The following is a 16,115-nucleotide window of genomic DNA, read 5'->3' as shown; positions in this document are numbered from 1 at the left end:
ATCAAATGATAGAGGAAAATATACAGTAAATGGCAGGACCTTAAGGAGTATTGATGTACAGAGGGATCTTGGGGTCCAAGTCTATAGCTCCCTAAAAATGGCAATACAAGTAGATAGGGCAGTAAAGAAAGCGTATAGCATGCTTGCCTTCATTGGTCGGAGCATTGAGTATAAGAGTCAGGAAGTCATGTTGCAGTTGTAAAAATGCTTGGTTAAACTGCATGTGGAGTGTTGTGTGCAGTTTTGGTTGCCTCATGACAGGAAGGATGTGGAGGCTTTGGAGGAGGTGCAGAAGAGGTTCACCAGGATGCTGCCTGGATTACAGAGTAGTAGCTATAAAGAGGCAAACTTGGATTGTTTTCTCTGGAGCGTCAGAGGCTGAGGGGAAACCTGGTAGAGGTTTGTAAAATCATGAGGGGCATAAATAGGGTAGATAGAGTCTTTTTCTCGGGGGAGAAATGTCAAACACTAGAGAACATAGTTTTAGGGTGAAAGGGGGAAAGTTTAAAGGAGACATGCAGTGTAGTATTTTTTACAGAGAGTGGTAAGTCCCTTGCACACGCTGCCACGGGTGGTAATGGAAGCACCTACAATAGTGTTGTTTAAGCAGCATTTAAACAAGCCCATGTACATGTTGGGAATGGAGGGATATGGCTCATTTGCAGGCAGATAAGCTTAGTTTAATTTGGCATCATGGTCAGCACAGACATCTTGGACTGAAGGGCCTGTTCCTGTGCTGTACTTTTCTGTGCTCCAAGAGAGAAGTTAACCACCTAAAATTGACAATGTCTTAACTTTTTTTTATATACAGCACGGTAACAGGCCCTTCCGGCCCAACGAGTCCACGCCGCCCATTTAAACCCATATTAACCTACTCGTACATCTTTGGAATGTGGGAGGAAACCGGAGCACCCGGAGGAAACCCACGCAGACGCGGGGAGAACGTACAAACTCCTTAAAGACAGCGACAGGAATTGAATCCCGATCGCTGGCGCTGTAATAGTGTTACGCTAACCGCTACGCTACCATGCTGCCCGTCATTACCATCAGCGAACGTGCTACTCTCACCATCCTGAGAGCCACCATTAACCTGAATCTAATTGAACTAGTTACAAAAATATTCCAAAACAAGACAGGATCAGAAGCTGAGTGTCCTGTGGAAAGCCACTCACTTCCTGGCTACTCGAAGTATTTCTGCCATTTACAAAACACACGTTTGTTTGGATGAGTGCAGACCCAACAGCACTGAAGAAAAAGTTCAGCAATACCCCAGATAAAGCAGTCCTCCTGGCTGGCATCATATCCACCACCCAAAACATTCTTTGGTGTTGAAGGAGGCAAAGACTCTCTCAACGTAGAATGGCACAGTGTCCCTGCTGGTAGAGCCACTGCCTCACTGCGACAGAGACCCAGGTTCAATCCTGACCTCAGGTGCTGTCTGTGTGGGGTGTGGGGTTTGCACGTTCTCATGTGACCAGGTGGGTTTCCCCTGGCTGCTCCAGTTTCCTCCCGCATTCCAAAGACGTTGGGTTAATTAGCAAAGTGTGTCAGTGAATGATAGAATCTGGGAAAATTGATGGGAATGTGGGGAGAATAAAATGTGGGATCAATGTAGGATTGGTGTAAATGGGTGGTTGGTGGTCAGTATGGTCCAGATGGGCTGAAGGGCCTGTTTCTGTACTGTATCTCTCTATGACTTTATGATTATTATTTAAGAAGTAGCTAGGCAAGCACTTGAATCAGACGGCTATGGACAGAGTGCTAGCAAACTGTATTAGTATATAGGATACATACGGTACGGTTGACACGGACACCGTGGACCCTAGGGCGTGTTTCTGCGCTCATGTCTCATTTTACGAGATTGCTTTTCAATGAACAAATATTCCCCTCCCTGCCCGGTATGTGCGCTTTGCAATTTTAAAACTATCCTTTCAGTTCGCCTCGGCCCTACGTTGCACCGAGTTTATTCGGAATGAAACGTAGAATGGAATGGGGGAGGGAGGGAAGGAGGTGAGGGGCTAGAAAGGCGTCGGGAGGGAACAGTGTACGCTTATCTCCTCGGAGTGCAGGAACTGAGAGTACCAAGGTCAGTGGCGAGGAAAAAAACACCTGGGAGACATCACACACACAGCAGAAAATACTTGCAACTAAGCTAAACAAACGCTGGTATTTAAATGAAAAAGGTTAAAGTTTGAAAAGTAATGCACTTCTGGCGGCACATTTCCTACAGTTTTACTCAGAGGTGGTAGTCCGAGCGTTCACCCTGAACTACTTTTTTATTGAACTGCTGATGTTGAGTCGTAGATAAAAAAACTTGCACCTGGATCAAAGTCCAAAATGCCTTGGAACAAACAAGCGCTCTTTGCCATTCTCGCTCTGCTTTGCAGGTTCAAGTTGTGACTTTCTCGGCTATATCGAGCTCTAATTTATTAATGCGTCCGTTCTCCAGCCATGCAAACGATCAAGCATCTGCCCGACCCGCGCCGGTTTTAACTGGGAGCCGAGTTGATTATTTATAGCATTATATTAATGTAGAGTATAAGCAAACATTTTGACCCGCCCAATTAGCATACAGCTTTCGCTCACTAACTTTCCTGCTCTCCGAATCACTAAATCAATACATTCAAACCAAATGGACAATCCTATCAACATATATTTTCACTGCAAAGCTATAAATCTAGTTATTCACCTCCACATTTGGTTTAATTTGTTACATTCCTATTGTGTTGTTTTACAATGTTATCAAAGGTAAACGTTGCCTTAATGAATATCTAAAACATCCGCAAATACTTGAAGGCCAATTAAAATAGTCGCTACTTATTTAAAATAACACCTTTTCCTTAAAGTTTTCTAAACCAAAATAATGTTAGTTTTCTGTGTGCGCAGTCTCACTTTAGCAATTCATACAATGATTCGCAGTTTTGAATATATGTTGGGTAATATTTAATATTGGGCAAACTTTCGTTATAAACCTGTTCTTGTGTGCATTGTTTAAAATTGCACTAGTTACCTATATCCCCAACAACAGCAACAACCACCATGTCTTTTTCGAATAGGTTTAACGGAGTTTGGTTTCAAATAAAAAATAATTTAATTGTGGTGTATGAGAAAGACATGTTTTCACCTGTTTCTGCCTCACAAATTCAGATACACACACTGTGAAAGCCCGGAGCAAATTTACCGTAGTTTACATGTTGGACGAATGAAATGCACAGACCCTATAACGACATAATTTGCACACAAAAAATTAATTAATAACTGGGAGCGAAATAACTTTAATCTGAGCGGGCTTTGCATATCGGTCACACGCTTCCGGGCGCCTTGTATAATCAGTAGTTAATGATCAAATGTAACCAAAAAGGGATGGCTATTCTATTTTAGTTTATATTTTGCAAAAGAACAGAGAAATAACAATCAATTGGATAATTAGTAACTAGCTGTGGCAACGCCTGATACAGACAGGCAGTTTTCCATCACACGTTGCACAGAATGGGCTGCACAAGATGAGGGGGAACTTTCGTTGGTACTAGATAGGTTTTGTTTCTTAAAAAGAAAGAAGGGCAAATGGAAGAAGCCTTACTGTAGAAGTTGCTCTACTATTGATCTCTGCTGAGCCGCTTCTTCGGGGCTGAGGTTGTCCAGTTCCTTCAAGATCGTCGGGGTGTCATAGTCCTCGTCGCCGTCCTCCGAGCTCTCGTCGCCGGACAGTTTGGCCGGATGGTGGCCGTTGGCTAAGGCTGGCAGTAACTCGGGTTTGGAGCCATCGTTGGGCAGAATGCTGATCGTCGACCCCTGGGCTTCGTCGGTCTTGACAGGATGATAAGGATCGAGTTCATGGAGAGCTTCAATCAGGGTCTGTTTGGTGATCCCAGACCCCACCAATGCATTCACCAGCTCCTGCTGCAGAGGTGTTAATTTGGTCACCATTTCTCTTCCCCCCCCCCCCCCCCACGCCCCACAACACAATTTGTAACTAGTCCCCCAAATTTATTTAACCCCTCCTCATAATAAGGTCTCCCTGATGTTACTGAACCTTTGCCACATGATCCACAAACCTAAGGTGGGAACACTCTTCCCAAAATTAGTAAATAATAAAAAAAAACACTATTTTCTACACAAGAAAGTGGTCTGCTTTGGTCATCATAAACGTAGCCTTGTTCATCTGTTTACATTTCAACTGGGCACATTTTCCTGGGTTCACATTTATCCCTCCGCTGGTCTAGCCACTGAACTTTGGACCCCATGTTAACTGTTGTACAAAGTGCAGGGGAATACCTTAAACACTAAAACTGCACCTAAGAGCTTAATGCAAAACAAGTGTTTATTTTCCTCTGGCCTCCATCAGAAATCCACGAAATAACAAATGCTTTCTTTTTGAAACGAATTTTTTTGAAGTCCCTCCCCTTCCCCATTTCTGCTTAAATATTTATTTTCAACTCCTGTTCAATATTGATTCAGTTATCAGACCCAGTCAGCTGCTCTCCTCACCACCTACAATTCGATCACCAAGCTCCGTCAATGGGTACAATGGTCAATCGAGTTGTGTTTTACTGGCCTGTGCTCCATTGAAACGGAGCTACTGATTTACTTTCATTCAGGAGAATTGGAGTCAATGATCAATAAAAGAGGAGGTACAAAGAAAGATGTTCAAAACCTCTGGATGTCCTGAACCGCCCATTGGACTACAAAGTGGTTTTGAAGCATTGTAACTGCTCTCATGAGTCAGGGGTATATCAAAAGTAATGAGGGGGGAATAACAGAGGAGGGACAGGCTGTGGCAAAATTTATGGGAGGGAGGGGCAGTTCATGTTTCTACCATTTACAACACTTCCACGGCGAAGAAACGGTGAATAAGAGAGAGAGTGGTCTTGCGTTCTTGTGACACAACATCATCAACATTTCCAGGCCTCATCTTATAGTCAATGTTTCGGAAAAAGAAGCAGGAGCAGGCCACGTAAACAAATGACCCTTTTTTTTGCCATTTAATGTGACCCTGTGCCTCAAGTCCATTTTCACAACTCATCTCCATATATTCTGATTCCCTCTGTCCAAAAATCCAGGAATCTTGGCCTTGAAAATATTCAGTAAATGAGCATTTACAATCCCCTATGGCAGAGAATTCCAAAGATTTACACTGTATAAAAGAATTTCCCTTTACATCAGTCTGATTGACCAAGCCTGATTTTATATGAATTAGGAGCAGTAGTAGACCATTCAGTCCTTAAAGCCTGCTATGCCTTTTAATAATATCATCACTGATTTGAATGCAATCTCAACTCAGTATTCCTATCCCACTGTGGTAACCTTTCGCCCCCTTGCTTATCAAGTATCTATCTATGTCTGCCTTGAAAATATTCCAAGGTGTTTTTTGAGGAAGAGAGTCCCAACCATTTGAGAAAAAGAGCCTAATCTCTGTCTTAAATGGCCAGCCCTTTTTTTAAACAGTGACCCCTAGTTTTAGATTCTCCCTCGAGGAAGCATCTCTCCACATCCATCGTTTAAAGTCTCCTTGAGATCTTATATTTTTCAATCAATTCCCCTTCCCTTTTCTAAATTCCAGCAAATACCAGCCTAGCCTGTTTGACCTTCCCTCATGAGACAACACGCCCTATTCCAGGTCTTGGTCCTTCCTCTCTGAACTGCTTCCAACATATTAATATCCTTTCTTCAATAAGGAGACCAATACTCCCCAGTACTGCAGATATCATCTTACCAACGTCCTGTATAACTGAAGCATAATCTTCCTACTTTTGTATTCAGTTCTCCTAAGCAATAAACAACAATATTCTGTTAATTTTCCAGAATACTTGCTGTACCTACATATTAGTCTTTTAGGAATCATGCAGTAGGATCTCTAACTGTGTAGATACCTTTTAAGTTTTTCCAGCCAAAATGGACAATTTCACATTTTCCTACATACTATATTTGCCAGATCTTTGCCCCCGTCACTTAACTTACTTATATCCCTTTGAAACATCCACATGCCCTCTTCGCAATTTGCTTTGTGTCATTAATAAAGTTAGTGACCATAGTTTCCATTCCTTTGTGGTGGGACATCATCAACATGGGCAGTAAAAGGTTAAGATTACCTTGCACATTCTGCTAAAAAGTTCTGCTGCCTGATAAAACTGAAGTCAGACAAGGGTGTACAGTATAGTACCAATAGTTTGACTGCCTGAGATAAGAAACAATGGCCCCATTGTGATATCCATCTGCTTGGATCTCCATTAAAATCTAAGGTCTCATCAGTAGCAATTAATTAGAAGGTAGGAGGGACAGGGAACAAAGGCTGGAACCAAGCGAAATAAACTGGATGGAGATGAGAGATGATGAGCTCACTTTAGAGACATCTCCAATGGCACCCAGGGTCTTTCAGCAAAGAACTGGCTATTGCCATGGTAATAGGAATAACAGGCGCTCAGGCCAGTGAGTGATAAGGCCGGGCCATCACAGCCCATCAGACCAAGTGAACTCACTACAAAGGACAGCGGGGAAGAAGCAACCAATCACATACTCCCCTGCTCCTGGATTGGGCATGGATGATAAATGAACTGTTACAGATTGGTGAATTGCATTGCTTTTCACCAAGCATGTATGAAAAAGGATATTTTCTGTACCACTAGAGAAAGCAGGACCAGAGGGACAAAGTTGGGAGTTCCGGGGCATCTCTTCCATGCACTGATCACTCAACAAAGAACCTTTGGTTGTACCATTGAGATTGGATAATAAATCTCCCACAACACTTTTATGCAAGTGATTTATATAAATTGCAAAATGTTGAGGCCCCAGCACCAATCCCTGTAGCACACCACTTGCCAAGATCTATTTTTGCCTTCTCTCTGTTTCTTTTTAACTAGCCAATCTTCTCTCCGTGTCAAAATGTTACCTTCTGCTCCATGATCTGCTATTTACCACAATAACTGTTGATCCAGTACTTTATTAAAGGGTTTCTGAAAATCTAATACCATATCCATTAGTTCCCCTTTATCCATGGCACATGTTACTTCTTCAAATAACTCATATAAATTGGTCAAACATAATCTCCCCTTCACAAAATCATGTGGACTTTGCCTGATTAGGTATAGTATTTCCAATCAAGTGGAAACTTCCCTGTATAAAGGAAATTTTCAAAAATTAGAACAAATGCATGAACAATCCATTAGTCACTAGAATGACCCTAGGATGAATTCCATCAGAATCCCGAAACTTGTCAGCCCATAGCTCCAGTCATTTGCCCTGTACCACCTTCCTGCGGATTGTCTTCCTAGCCTAATAGTCTGTTGGGAATATCTGATAACTCTTATACTGAGGCTTCCAATTTAAAGAATAAGTTTTTAAAATTTCATACAGCACTAGTTATTTACCAGGGTCTACATCATCAATTATGTGACTGCATAATAGATTCCTTGCTTATCCTATAATTAGTTCCATGCCTCTTGAAGAGATTAACTACCTCCAGCTTGGTAACCCCCAGAACTCTGCACTCACCAACCCTATTCCGTTCTGCAGTCCCCACTTCTTTTGTCCCAGCAATGGTGGCATCATCTTCAGCCTATAGATCCCACGTATGCTTTCCTTCCTGAAACCTTTCAGCATCCTAAACCCTTGCTCTGCTCAAATTCCCATCTGACCTTTATCACTGTTAATTTTGTTTGTTAACTCCCCTTTGAAGTACCTTCAGACATTTCAACACTTTAAGGGTATTGCATAAATGTATGTGTTGTTACTTTTAAATCATAGTGCTGCTATAAAGAGGTAAAAGTAAGAAGCAAGGGTACAACTGAATCAAAGTCCTCATCTTGTAAGCAAACTTATGCACACAGTGCATATTTCAACATGATATGACTTGCTGGAAAGAAACCTTGCACATTTTAAGTTCTACTCGTAAATCTTGCTTTTTAAATATTGGTCCAGTTTTACGTAAAACTAGAAGAAATTGTGGCAAATCTTAGCTTTGTAGCGAGGCATAAAATGGGTGCTAACAGGTCCAGAGCTTGTTTTACAACTCTGAAGAAAATGAAAATAAAGGTGAGTATAATGTGTTGGCTAAACATCACCTATTTTACACTATCACAGAAAGTCGAGATCTACCTCAACTGTGGATCTTCAATTATTACATGTCCCAAACCGTAAAAGTGACTACGATTTGGAAGAGTGAGTGTATAAGGATACTTACTTTGTAGCACGATATATCAGTGCTACAATGAGGCACTGTAGTCAATTTATGCTCTATCTTAATGTTTTTAAATAAATAAAAAGAACCATTGCCAAGGATATTTGTGAGGTTACTGGCTATTTAAAGAGATGTTTTGTAGATGATGAATTACTATGTATTGTGAACTAGCCAAAGGTTCAATCATCATAATGGAAGGAGTCTCTTGACAAATCTCACATCAGCACATAATCGACTGGTGACAACCATGACAAGATGTCCCCCATTCACAGTACTTAGAGGTATGATACTTCCAGTAAAAACCAATAACATGCAATCAAAGACAGTTATTTTCACATACTTGAGAAAATAGATAGAACAGTGATATAAAAAGATTATTGTTATCCAGCTCCACTTAATCATATCATTATAACAATATACAGGGCTGAGGGAATGTTGAAGATCAATCCTACATTTAGTAAAATTCATATCCTATATTATGGAGACAAAAGAGACTGCAGATGCTGAAATCTGGAGCAATTAACAAACTGCTGGAGGCACTCAGCAGGTCAGGCAGCATCTGTGGAGGGAGTCCAGATGAGGGTCTCCACCCGAAACGTCGACTGTCCATTTCCCTCCACAGATGCTGCCTGACCTGCTGAGTTCCTTCAGCTTTTTGTTTGTTACACCATACACTATTGCTGATGGCCCTCAATCTGTTACCCTAGGGTAGAAGTGGGAGAGCAATGTAAAATTTGGGGTGAAATCAGGAAGTACAATTAATACACAAAGTATCCGCCTCTATCTCATTATCAAGCTCTAACTTTGCTGTTCATTGCTTCAGGGAAGCAATTTTGTTAGCTGCTAACATCAGCTAACGCTACCTTGCACCAATTGAAGCCATGTGTCACCTAAAGTAAAAAAAAAGCAAAGGTACAGAACAATTATCTGAAATTACCAAAGGAATTTGGAAGGAATGCTGGAAACTTGGAATAACAATGCTGGAGATGCTCATTATCCGAAATTGTTGAGCTCAAGTGTTGGGTCTGGAAAGCTGTGATGTGGCTTGTCATCAGATAAGATGATATCCTTGAGCTTATGTTGAGCCGTATTGGATATATTTCCAAGTCAGGATGGTATGTGATTGGAGGCAAACTTCTAGGTGGTGTGTTACCATGTGATTGCTGCCCTTGTCCTTCGAGGTGGGAGTTGTAGCCAAAGGGATCTTGGTGGGTTGTTGCCATACATTTTATAGTTGATATGTGAAGCGACCACAGGGCACCGGTAGTGAAAGGAGGAATACTCAACACGGTGAATGAGCTTAGCAATCAGACGCTGTGCTTCAAATCGAATGGTACCAAATTTCAATTTCTGTTAGAGCTGCACTCATCCACTCCAGTGAAGAATACTCCATCGCACTTCAAGCTTGTTTCCTATTGATGGTGGGGGGGAGGGGGGGAGAAGCTTTGGGAAGTCAAGACTTGACAATCTTGTTGCAAACTACCCAGCTTCTTACTCCTGCAGCAACAATAACAATGCACAATGAAAATGCCAACCATGGTTCCACCATCCATGCTCAACACATCAGTAAATGTGAGTCATGCTAAAATTGAGCATTCTCAATCTCTGAATGAAGTTGAAAGCAAATAAACACTTCATCATCATACAGATATCACAGTCATAGTCATACAGCAGGGAAACAGGCCCTTCAGCCCATCGAGTCTGCACCATCAACCACCCATTTACACTAATCTCATAGTAATACCATTTTATCCTCCCCACATTCCCACCTGACACTCACCTACACAATAAGGGCAACTTATAACAGCTAACATGCACCTTTTTGTGATGTGGGAAGAAACCAGGGGACCTGGAGGAAACCTACATGATTCCAGAGAGAACGTGCAAACTCCAATCAGCACCAGAAGTCAGGATTGAAGCTGGGTCACTGGAGGTGTGAGGCCACCAGCTCTACTCGCTGTTCCACTGTGTTGTGCAGCTGCGCCACTTGTGGTACCAAAAAAAGAATTGGTGCTGTTCGGTTCAACAGCACTGTTGCTGACTTATATCAAACTCATTTATCCTTATACCTGTGAACATTATTGAAGCGTTTATTGATGTATTCGATGTTGTAATAATTATGCTGTATAAGGAACTGCCAGACTACTCTGAAAATCAACCTAGGGACTCATCGTGTCATTTCATGTCATTTGTTCATCAGTCGTCCCTTAGTTACCTCCCAAGAAGTATTGTGTCTATGGGACTGAAGGTGACTGTCGAAGTTAATCCAGATTCTGCTGCAATTTTGACCAATATTTCCGATTGGGATGATGGTCATGGATTGTTGATCCAGTCATTGTTTCTGCCATTCTCCCTATTCCATTTCTTTCTGCTATCTGATGGCTTCAAAGCAGTGAGATCTTGCAGCAGACTGTCAGGTCATTTGGGGTAGTTGCACCAATACATTGATGATGATGATGCACTACTTCATGATCACCTAGAGGACATCTTTGATACACTTTGTCTGCTGTCCTCCTGAGCATGCATCTTGATTGAGCTGGGAGAAGCTGTGGAGGCCAAGTCATTGGGTGTATTTAAGGCAGAGATTGGTAATAATCCTATTGTTCCCTTATTGTCCCAGTATCATCCTTGCATCAAATATCTCTGATGAACTCTAGACACTTGTGTGCACAAGGAGAAGATGTTGCTAGTTTGTCTGTCTTCTGAGTGTATCTTCCACATGCAGGACAACACTTCTCCTTTGTCAAAGTTAGTTCTAAACATTGTCCTTATCTCAACTCCATAGAGAAGGCACGGGATCACAGCTGCCTCACAAACTCCATTTAGAATGTCATGCTAATAACAAAACTATTCACCTTGAAAGATGGTACCAAAAGAGAGACTGTTCTTTTTAGAAAATGGTGATAAAGACAAGACCATGATCCTTAGAATTGCTGTTGAAAATGAGTGCACTATTTGGAAAGTGGTGTCAATGGAGTAACCACTCTCTTTGGACAGTAGTCCAATGATGAGAAAATTTTCTTAGGAGAGTGGTGCTGATGGGGTGACCTTGGAACATGATGCCAATAGCAGGAAAAGCATATTGAGAAAGTGAAGATGAGATTCCTCTCCTAATAGCATCTCTAGTGAAACTTCTATGAACAGAAGGTGATCCTTAGGAAGAAAATCCCACCTTGACAATGGTGCAGGTGTATCTTTAGAAATGCTAGATACTGAACATCTTCAGAAATTGTGTTGCAACTTCTCCCCTTCAAACTACTTCTGATGCTGAGGCCTGCTGTACAACTGTTGAAATTCCCCTTTAGGAATGGAACAGAAGGAGGGCCCTTGGAAATGGTACTGACATTGAAGCTCCTCTCCTAAGCTGTAATATTAATGCGCAGGCCTTCATGGATGTGGCACTAATGCTTCTGCCCTTATTCATTACCTCTACTTCCCAGTTCCTTCCAATGATTCCCTATTTACTATTGGCCTCTCCAAATTTCCCCTATTATTGAGTACCCTTCCCCAATTCCCACTCCCTTTTATGTTACCCTCCATTTCACTTTTTGATAATTTGATTTTATCATTGTAATCAGACTCCTTTTAAGATAACAATGGAATACAATGTGCCTTAAAAAAACTAGAATTATGTACTTGCAAATCCTTTCTGTGGAAAAAATAATCAGGAAATCCCAAATCACGAAATATACTGAATTGGGTCAATGCTTATTTCCCCTCACATTCTTAGCCAGGGATTGGATATTGCCTGAAGGCTAGGGTTAGGAAAATTCCAGAAGTGATGGCAAGGCCAGTATTATTGCCCACACTGCTCACACATCCCTCTCAGTAAATTTTCAAGTTGTCATTGCTTTTGGTTCTGGAGAATTTCTATGTAAAAAAATATTTGCTTTGTTCCATGTTTCAACTTATATCTGGTTGGAAGAGTGCCGTTACATGTCAGTATTACAAGAAAATGTGAGAGTCAAAAACATCAAAGGATTGCTAATAGCAATAAATATTGAAATAGAGCCAAGAGGCAGCTATTTTGCCTAATGACATGCTTTGACATTTTGTAAAACTCAGCTGGTCTTTCTCTTCAATTCATTTTCTGGGCTTGTATTTTCTAATTCACTTACAATATGGTTGGCATGGCCAGCATATTACTACCAGCCTTGTGAAGGTGGTCGCAAGCCACCTTGTTCAACTGCTGCAGTCCATCTGATGAAGGCACTATTGGGTAGGATTTAAACCTAGTGACAATGAGGTAATGACAATGTTTGTCTAAAATAGGACCCTGTTTCATTGGCCAGTGGATCTGTTCCCAAGTGCCTGCTGCCCCTGATAAAGGTCATAGCCTCAGCAGATTCTATTGTAGATACCCAATAGGGAGGTCGAAGCCAGGGAATTCTTCTGCTAGGTGAACGAGGGGTATTTTTTCCCAGCACTGGATGCATCCTACGATTCTGTCCACCTGGATGGTGGGTTTGTGGATGTTGCTGCTGTTTGACTGGTGAAAATCTTTTGTGGTGGTTTTTGTCAAGTCCTTGTGAATGGGGAGGTTGGTCCTGCTCACGGTTTGTTCCATCTCACAGAAATGGCAGCAGGGTGGACCAGACTTGGTCGCTGCCGCATTGAAGTGGATTTAAAGGTCCCTGTCACCATTCCTGCCATTGTCCTTATGGCAACATTCAGCTGTACATCTACAGTCTTTGGATGACGGCTGTAGGAGTGTAAAGTGCGGTATTATTCTGCAGCAGAATACACAGAGGCCAGTGTCACAGTGCAGAATATTCTGTCCATTTTCCTTCATACCATTCTGACAAGTTTCTGGAGAAGTTCAGTCTTGCTTTAGTTTTGTCCATTTTAAGTTATATGTGAGTGTCCTCTCAAGGACACCCAGCTGTTCAAGGTGAAGATTAGAGTTAAGTTGCCTTCTGCAGAAGGAAAATTTTACTTCTATCCCAGCATCCTTGTTGCTCAGATGGACCATTCACATAGTTTGACAAGTAGCCACCATTTCCAAAGAGAACTGCCAGCTAGCTACAGTGTTCATGTCAATGCATTTAGGACTTCAGTGCCTACAGAATATGGAATACACTGGAAGTCAAGTGCAGACACATCTGACCTCTTGCTCTGTTCTTAAACTCAGGAGCATCTATATTCTGCATTCTATTATTGCTTTTTCCTTGTATTACCTCAATGTACTTATGTTTTGAAACGATCTGTATGTATGGCTTGCAAAACTAAGTATCTCAGTACATGCGACAATAATAAACCAATTCCAATTCCAATACTATAACCTGATGAGTGAAGGAATTAGATATGCTTTGTATCTGGCCCCCTAGCTTCATCTATGTCATATCTAGCACAGCTGCATTCATTTCCATGGGGTTGCTGACCTTCATTGAAAAGGTACGTAAAGATAAGTAGCTTTTTTTACTTTATTTTAATTAACTTTAATATGTTTAATGTATATCAATTAAATGTGTTTAAAGTAAATTTATTATTTCAGTTTTTTAAATGTATAATTTTATTAAATTATCTAATTGTTTAGAAATGTCTCTGATCATCACAGCATTTAGAAACCATGAAAAAGCCTTCTGGCAGCACAAGCTGTCAGATGGTCATCCAAGCAGTAGGTGGGCATTTCTCCAGTCTGTATCCTAGTCACCATGCAGAGCCACTTCCACCTTGCAGAACAACCAAAGTAATGATGCCAACAGTGCATCAGGAGCTGTAGAGCTGAGCAAGGTAAGAGTGACCAAAGACTAGAGTGTTGGGCTACCACCAGGCATAGGCTAGGTGCAGTATGATCAGGCCTATTGGTCAAATTCAAGAGATTGCTAGATAAGCATATGGAGGAATTTAAAATAGAGGGAGATGTGGGAGGAAGGGGTTAGATAGTCTTAGGCGAGGTTTAAAGGTCGGCACAACATTGTGGGCCAAAGGGCCTGTATTGAGCTGTACTGTTCTATGATTCTAATACTGCCTTTTATGGATCGGGCTGCAGGTGCCAGGTATGGACACAGCATTCTGGGAATGGAGAAATCACCCTGATGGTGTCTATTCACTTCCTGGAGTCTTAATGCTTCAGTCCACTGTGAAATGTCTTTGGCATAGATGAAAGTTCAAGGTTTAGTACCAGGCACATCTACAGTGGAGGTGTTGAAAAGAGTTGGTGCAAGCACTAGCCCCAGCAACAGTCTGTTGTCACATGCTCCGTCTTAGCCAGACATTGCTAAGATACCCACAGAATGTACATATGTTCTTGTCTAAAAGAATGTGAAAATTACTGTCAGTTTTGTGACACTGGGTGATTTTTGAAAGTTGGGGTAAAAGACCATTGATAGTATTGAAGCAGACTCTTGGAGCACACTCGATCGGCCGAATGGCCTACTTCTGCTCCCTTGTTTTGAGATCTTGTCTTGCCTTGTGAATGCCAGTGATCAGCTTGTAAAGGCATCTCCAGTCTTCATCTGCTCCTGAAGCCCTGCTTCAATGTAAGGATCAGGTCAAAGTGACTGCTTCTGTCGCTGCAGTCATCCTCCACATTTGGGAGGACTTGTTCTAAGGCTGTTTTTAAGGATGGGTGTGAACAAATGAGCTATTGGATGGTAAACTTTGGGATAGTCAACTGGTTTTCCTAGGTTTAGGATGGTGATGACTTTGGGGTGGTGGCAAAATTCTTGAGTCAGTTCTGATAAAATTTCATCAGCCTGAGGGTGCCCGAGGTGTCAGCCTCAGAATAAAGGGATGTGCCTTTAAAACTGAGATGAGGAGGAATTTCTTCAGCCAGAATGTGGTGAATCTGTGGAATTCGTTTCCACGGAGGGCTGTAGAGATATTTGATGCAAGGATGATACTGGGACAATAAGGGAACAATAGGATTATTATATGAAAAAGTTGAACTCAGTGCTGTATCTGGAAGTCTGCAATGTACTTGAAAATAAATGAACACTCTGTTACTCAAGCTTACTTTGAGCTTTGATGACACAATATAGGAGGTCAAGGACTGGAAGTTACAGTGGGAATGGGGCAAATATTTAAAGTGGCAGCAGACCAAATGCTCAGGGTCATGGTTATGGACTGAAGGTGTTCGGTAAGGCAGTCAACATACATATATTTAGTCTTTCCAATGTAAAGAAGACCTCAATGGGAACAGCTGCTTTCTTAATCATAGAGTGATACAGCATGGAAACTGGCCCTTTGTCGACCATCAAAAACCCATTTACACTAATCCTACCCAAATCCATTTTATTCTCCCCACATTCCCATCAACTCCCCCGAGATTCTGCCTCTCACCTACACACTAGGGGCAATTTTCAGTGGCCAATTAACCTGCACATTTTTGGGAAGACGGGGGGAAACTGGAGCACTCAGAGAAAACCCACGCAGTCACAGGGAGAATGTTCAAACTCCATATGGACAGCACCCAAGGACAGGATTAAACCCGGGTTTCAGGAGCTGTGAGGCAGCAGCTCCACCAGCTGTAGCACTGTGTCACCCATGTCATGTGCTATGAAAACTGCTTATAAATTTTGTACAATGGCTTGCTGGGATGACAAATGAGGCTATTCCTGTGGCAGATCTGAATGGGAAGGTTGATATGATGTGTTCCATGGCTTGGTACACATGGCTACTGTTACAATTTGGGTCATCAGGCATCTTCTACTTGGACTGCAGGCTACACTGTCAGTAGCCTGTTGGGGGCTATCTGCCATCTTTGAGGGAGTTTATGGAGAAGGACCTCTGTTATGGTATCGGTGAGTGGGTATTTGTTCTGGGCACTGGATGAGTCTCACAGTTCCTTCCATCTGGTTAGTGAGATACGTTGGCAGATGACAACGTGTTTTTTATCCCACTGTATGCTACTTCATTGAGAACTTGCCTGTCAGTGTCATCAAAAAAGACAATCAAATACCCATAAACCTGATCCAAAAAACACATGTATCAAAGATAT

General features: G+C 41.9%; 1 protein-coding gene across 4 annotated transcripts in view; it reads right to left on the bottom strand.

Annotated features, from left to right (window-relative positions):
• Nucleotides 1-16,115, bottom strand: part of LOC127579647 (hepatocyte nuclear factor 1-alpha-like) — a 232,297-nt gene that overhangs the window by 151,344 nt on the left and 64,838 nt on the right. Inside the window, exon 1 of one of the 4 annotated variants that reach the window (XM_052032568.1) lies at nt 3,581-4,384. The exons of 2 other annotated variants lie outside the window; for them this stretch is intronic. In XM_052032568.1, the coding sequence (XP_051888528.1) occupies nt 3,581-3,927 (347 nt within the window). In that variant the 5' untranslated portion in view covers nt 3,928-4,384. Of the gene's footprint in view, nt 1-3,580; nt 4,385-16,115 lie in introns of those variants that run through there. One more of the 4 variants, XM_052032567.1, reaches the window with a different exon arrangement.

This window comes from Pristis pectinata, chromosome 17 (genome assembly GCF_009764475.1).
Source record: "Pristis pectinata isolate sPriPec2 chromosome 17, sPriPec2.1.pri, whole genome shotgun sequence".
In the NCBI taxonomy this organism is placed as follows: Eukaryota; Metazoa; Chordata; class Chondrichthyes; order Rhinopristiformes; family Pristidae; genus Pristis; species Pristis pectinata.
Note: the sequence above shows the minus strand (reverse complement) of the source record. Positions and strands in the feature narration are given on the sequence as shown.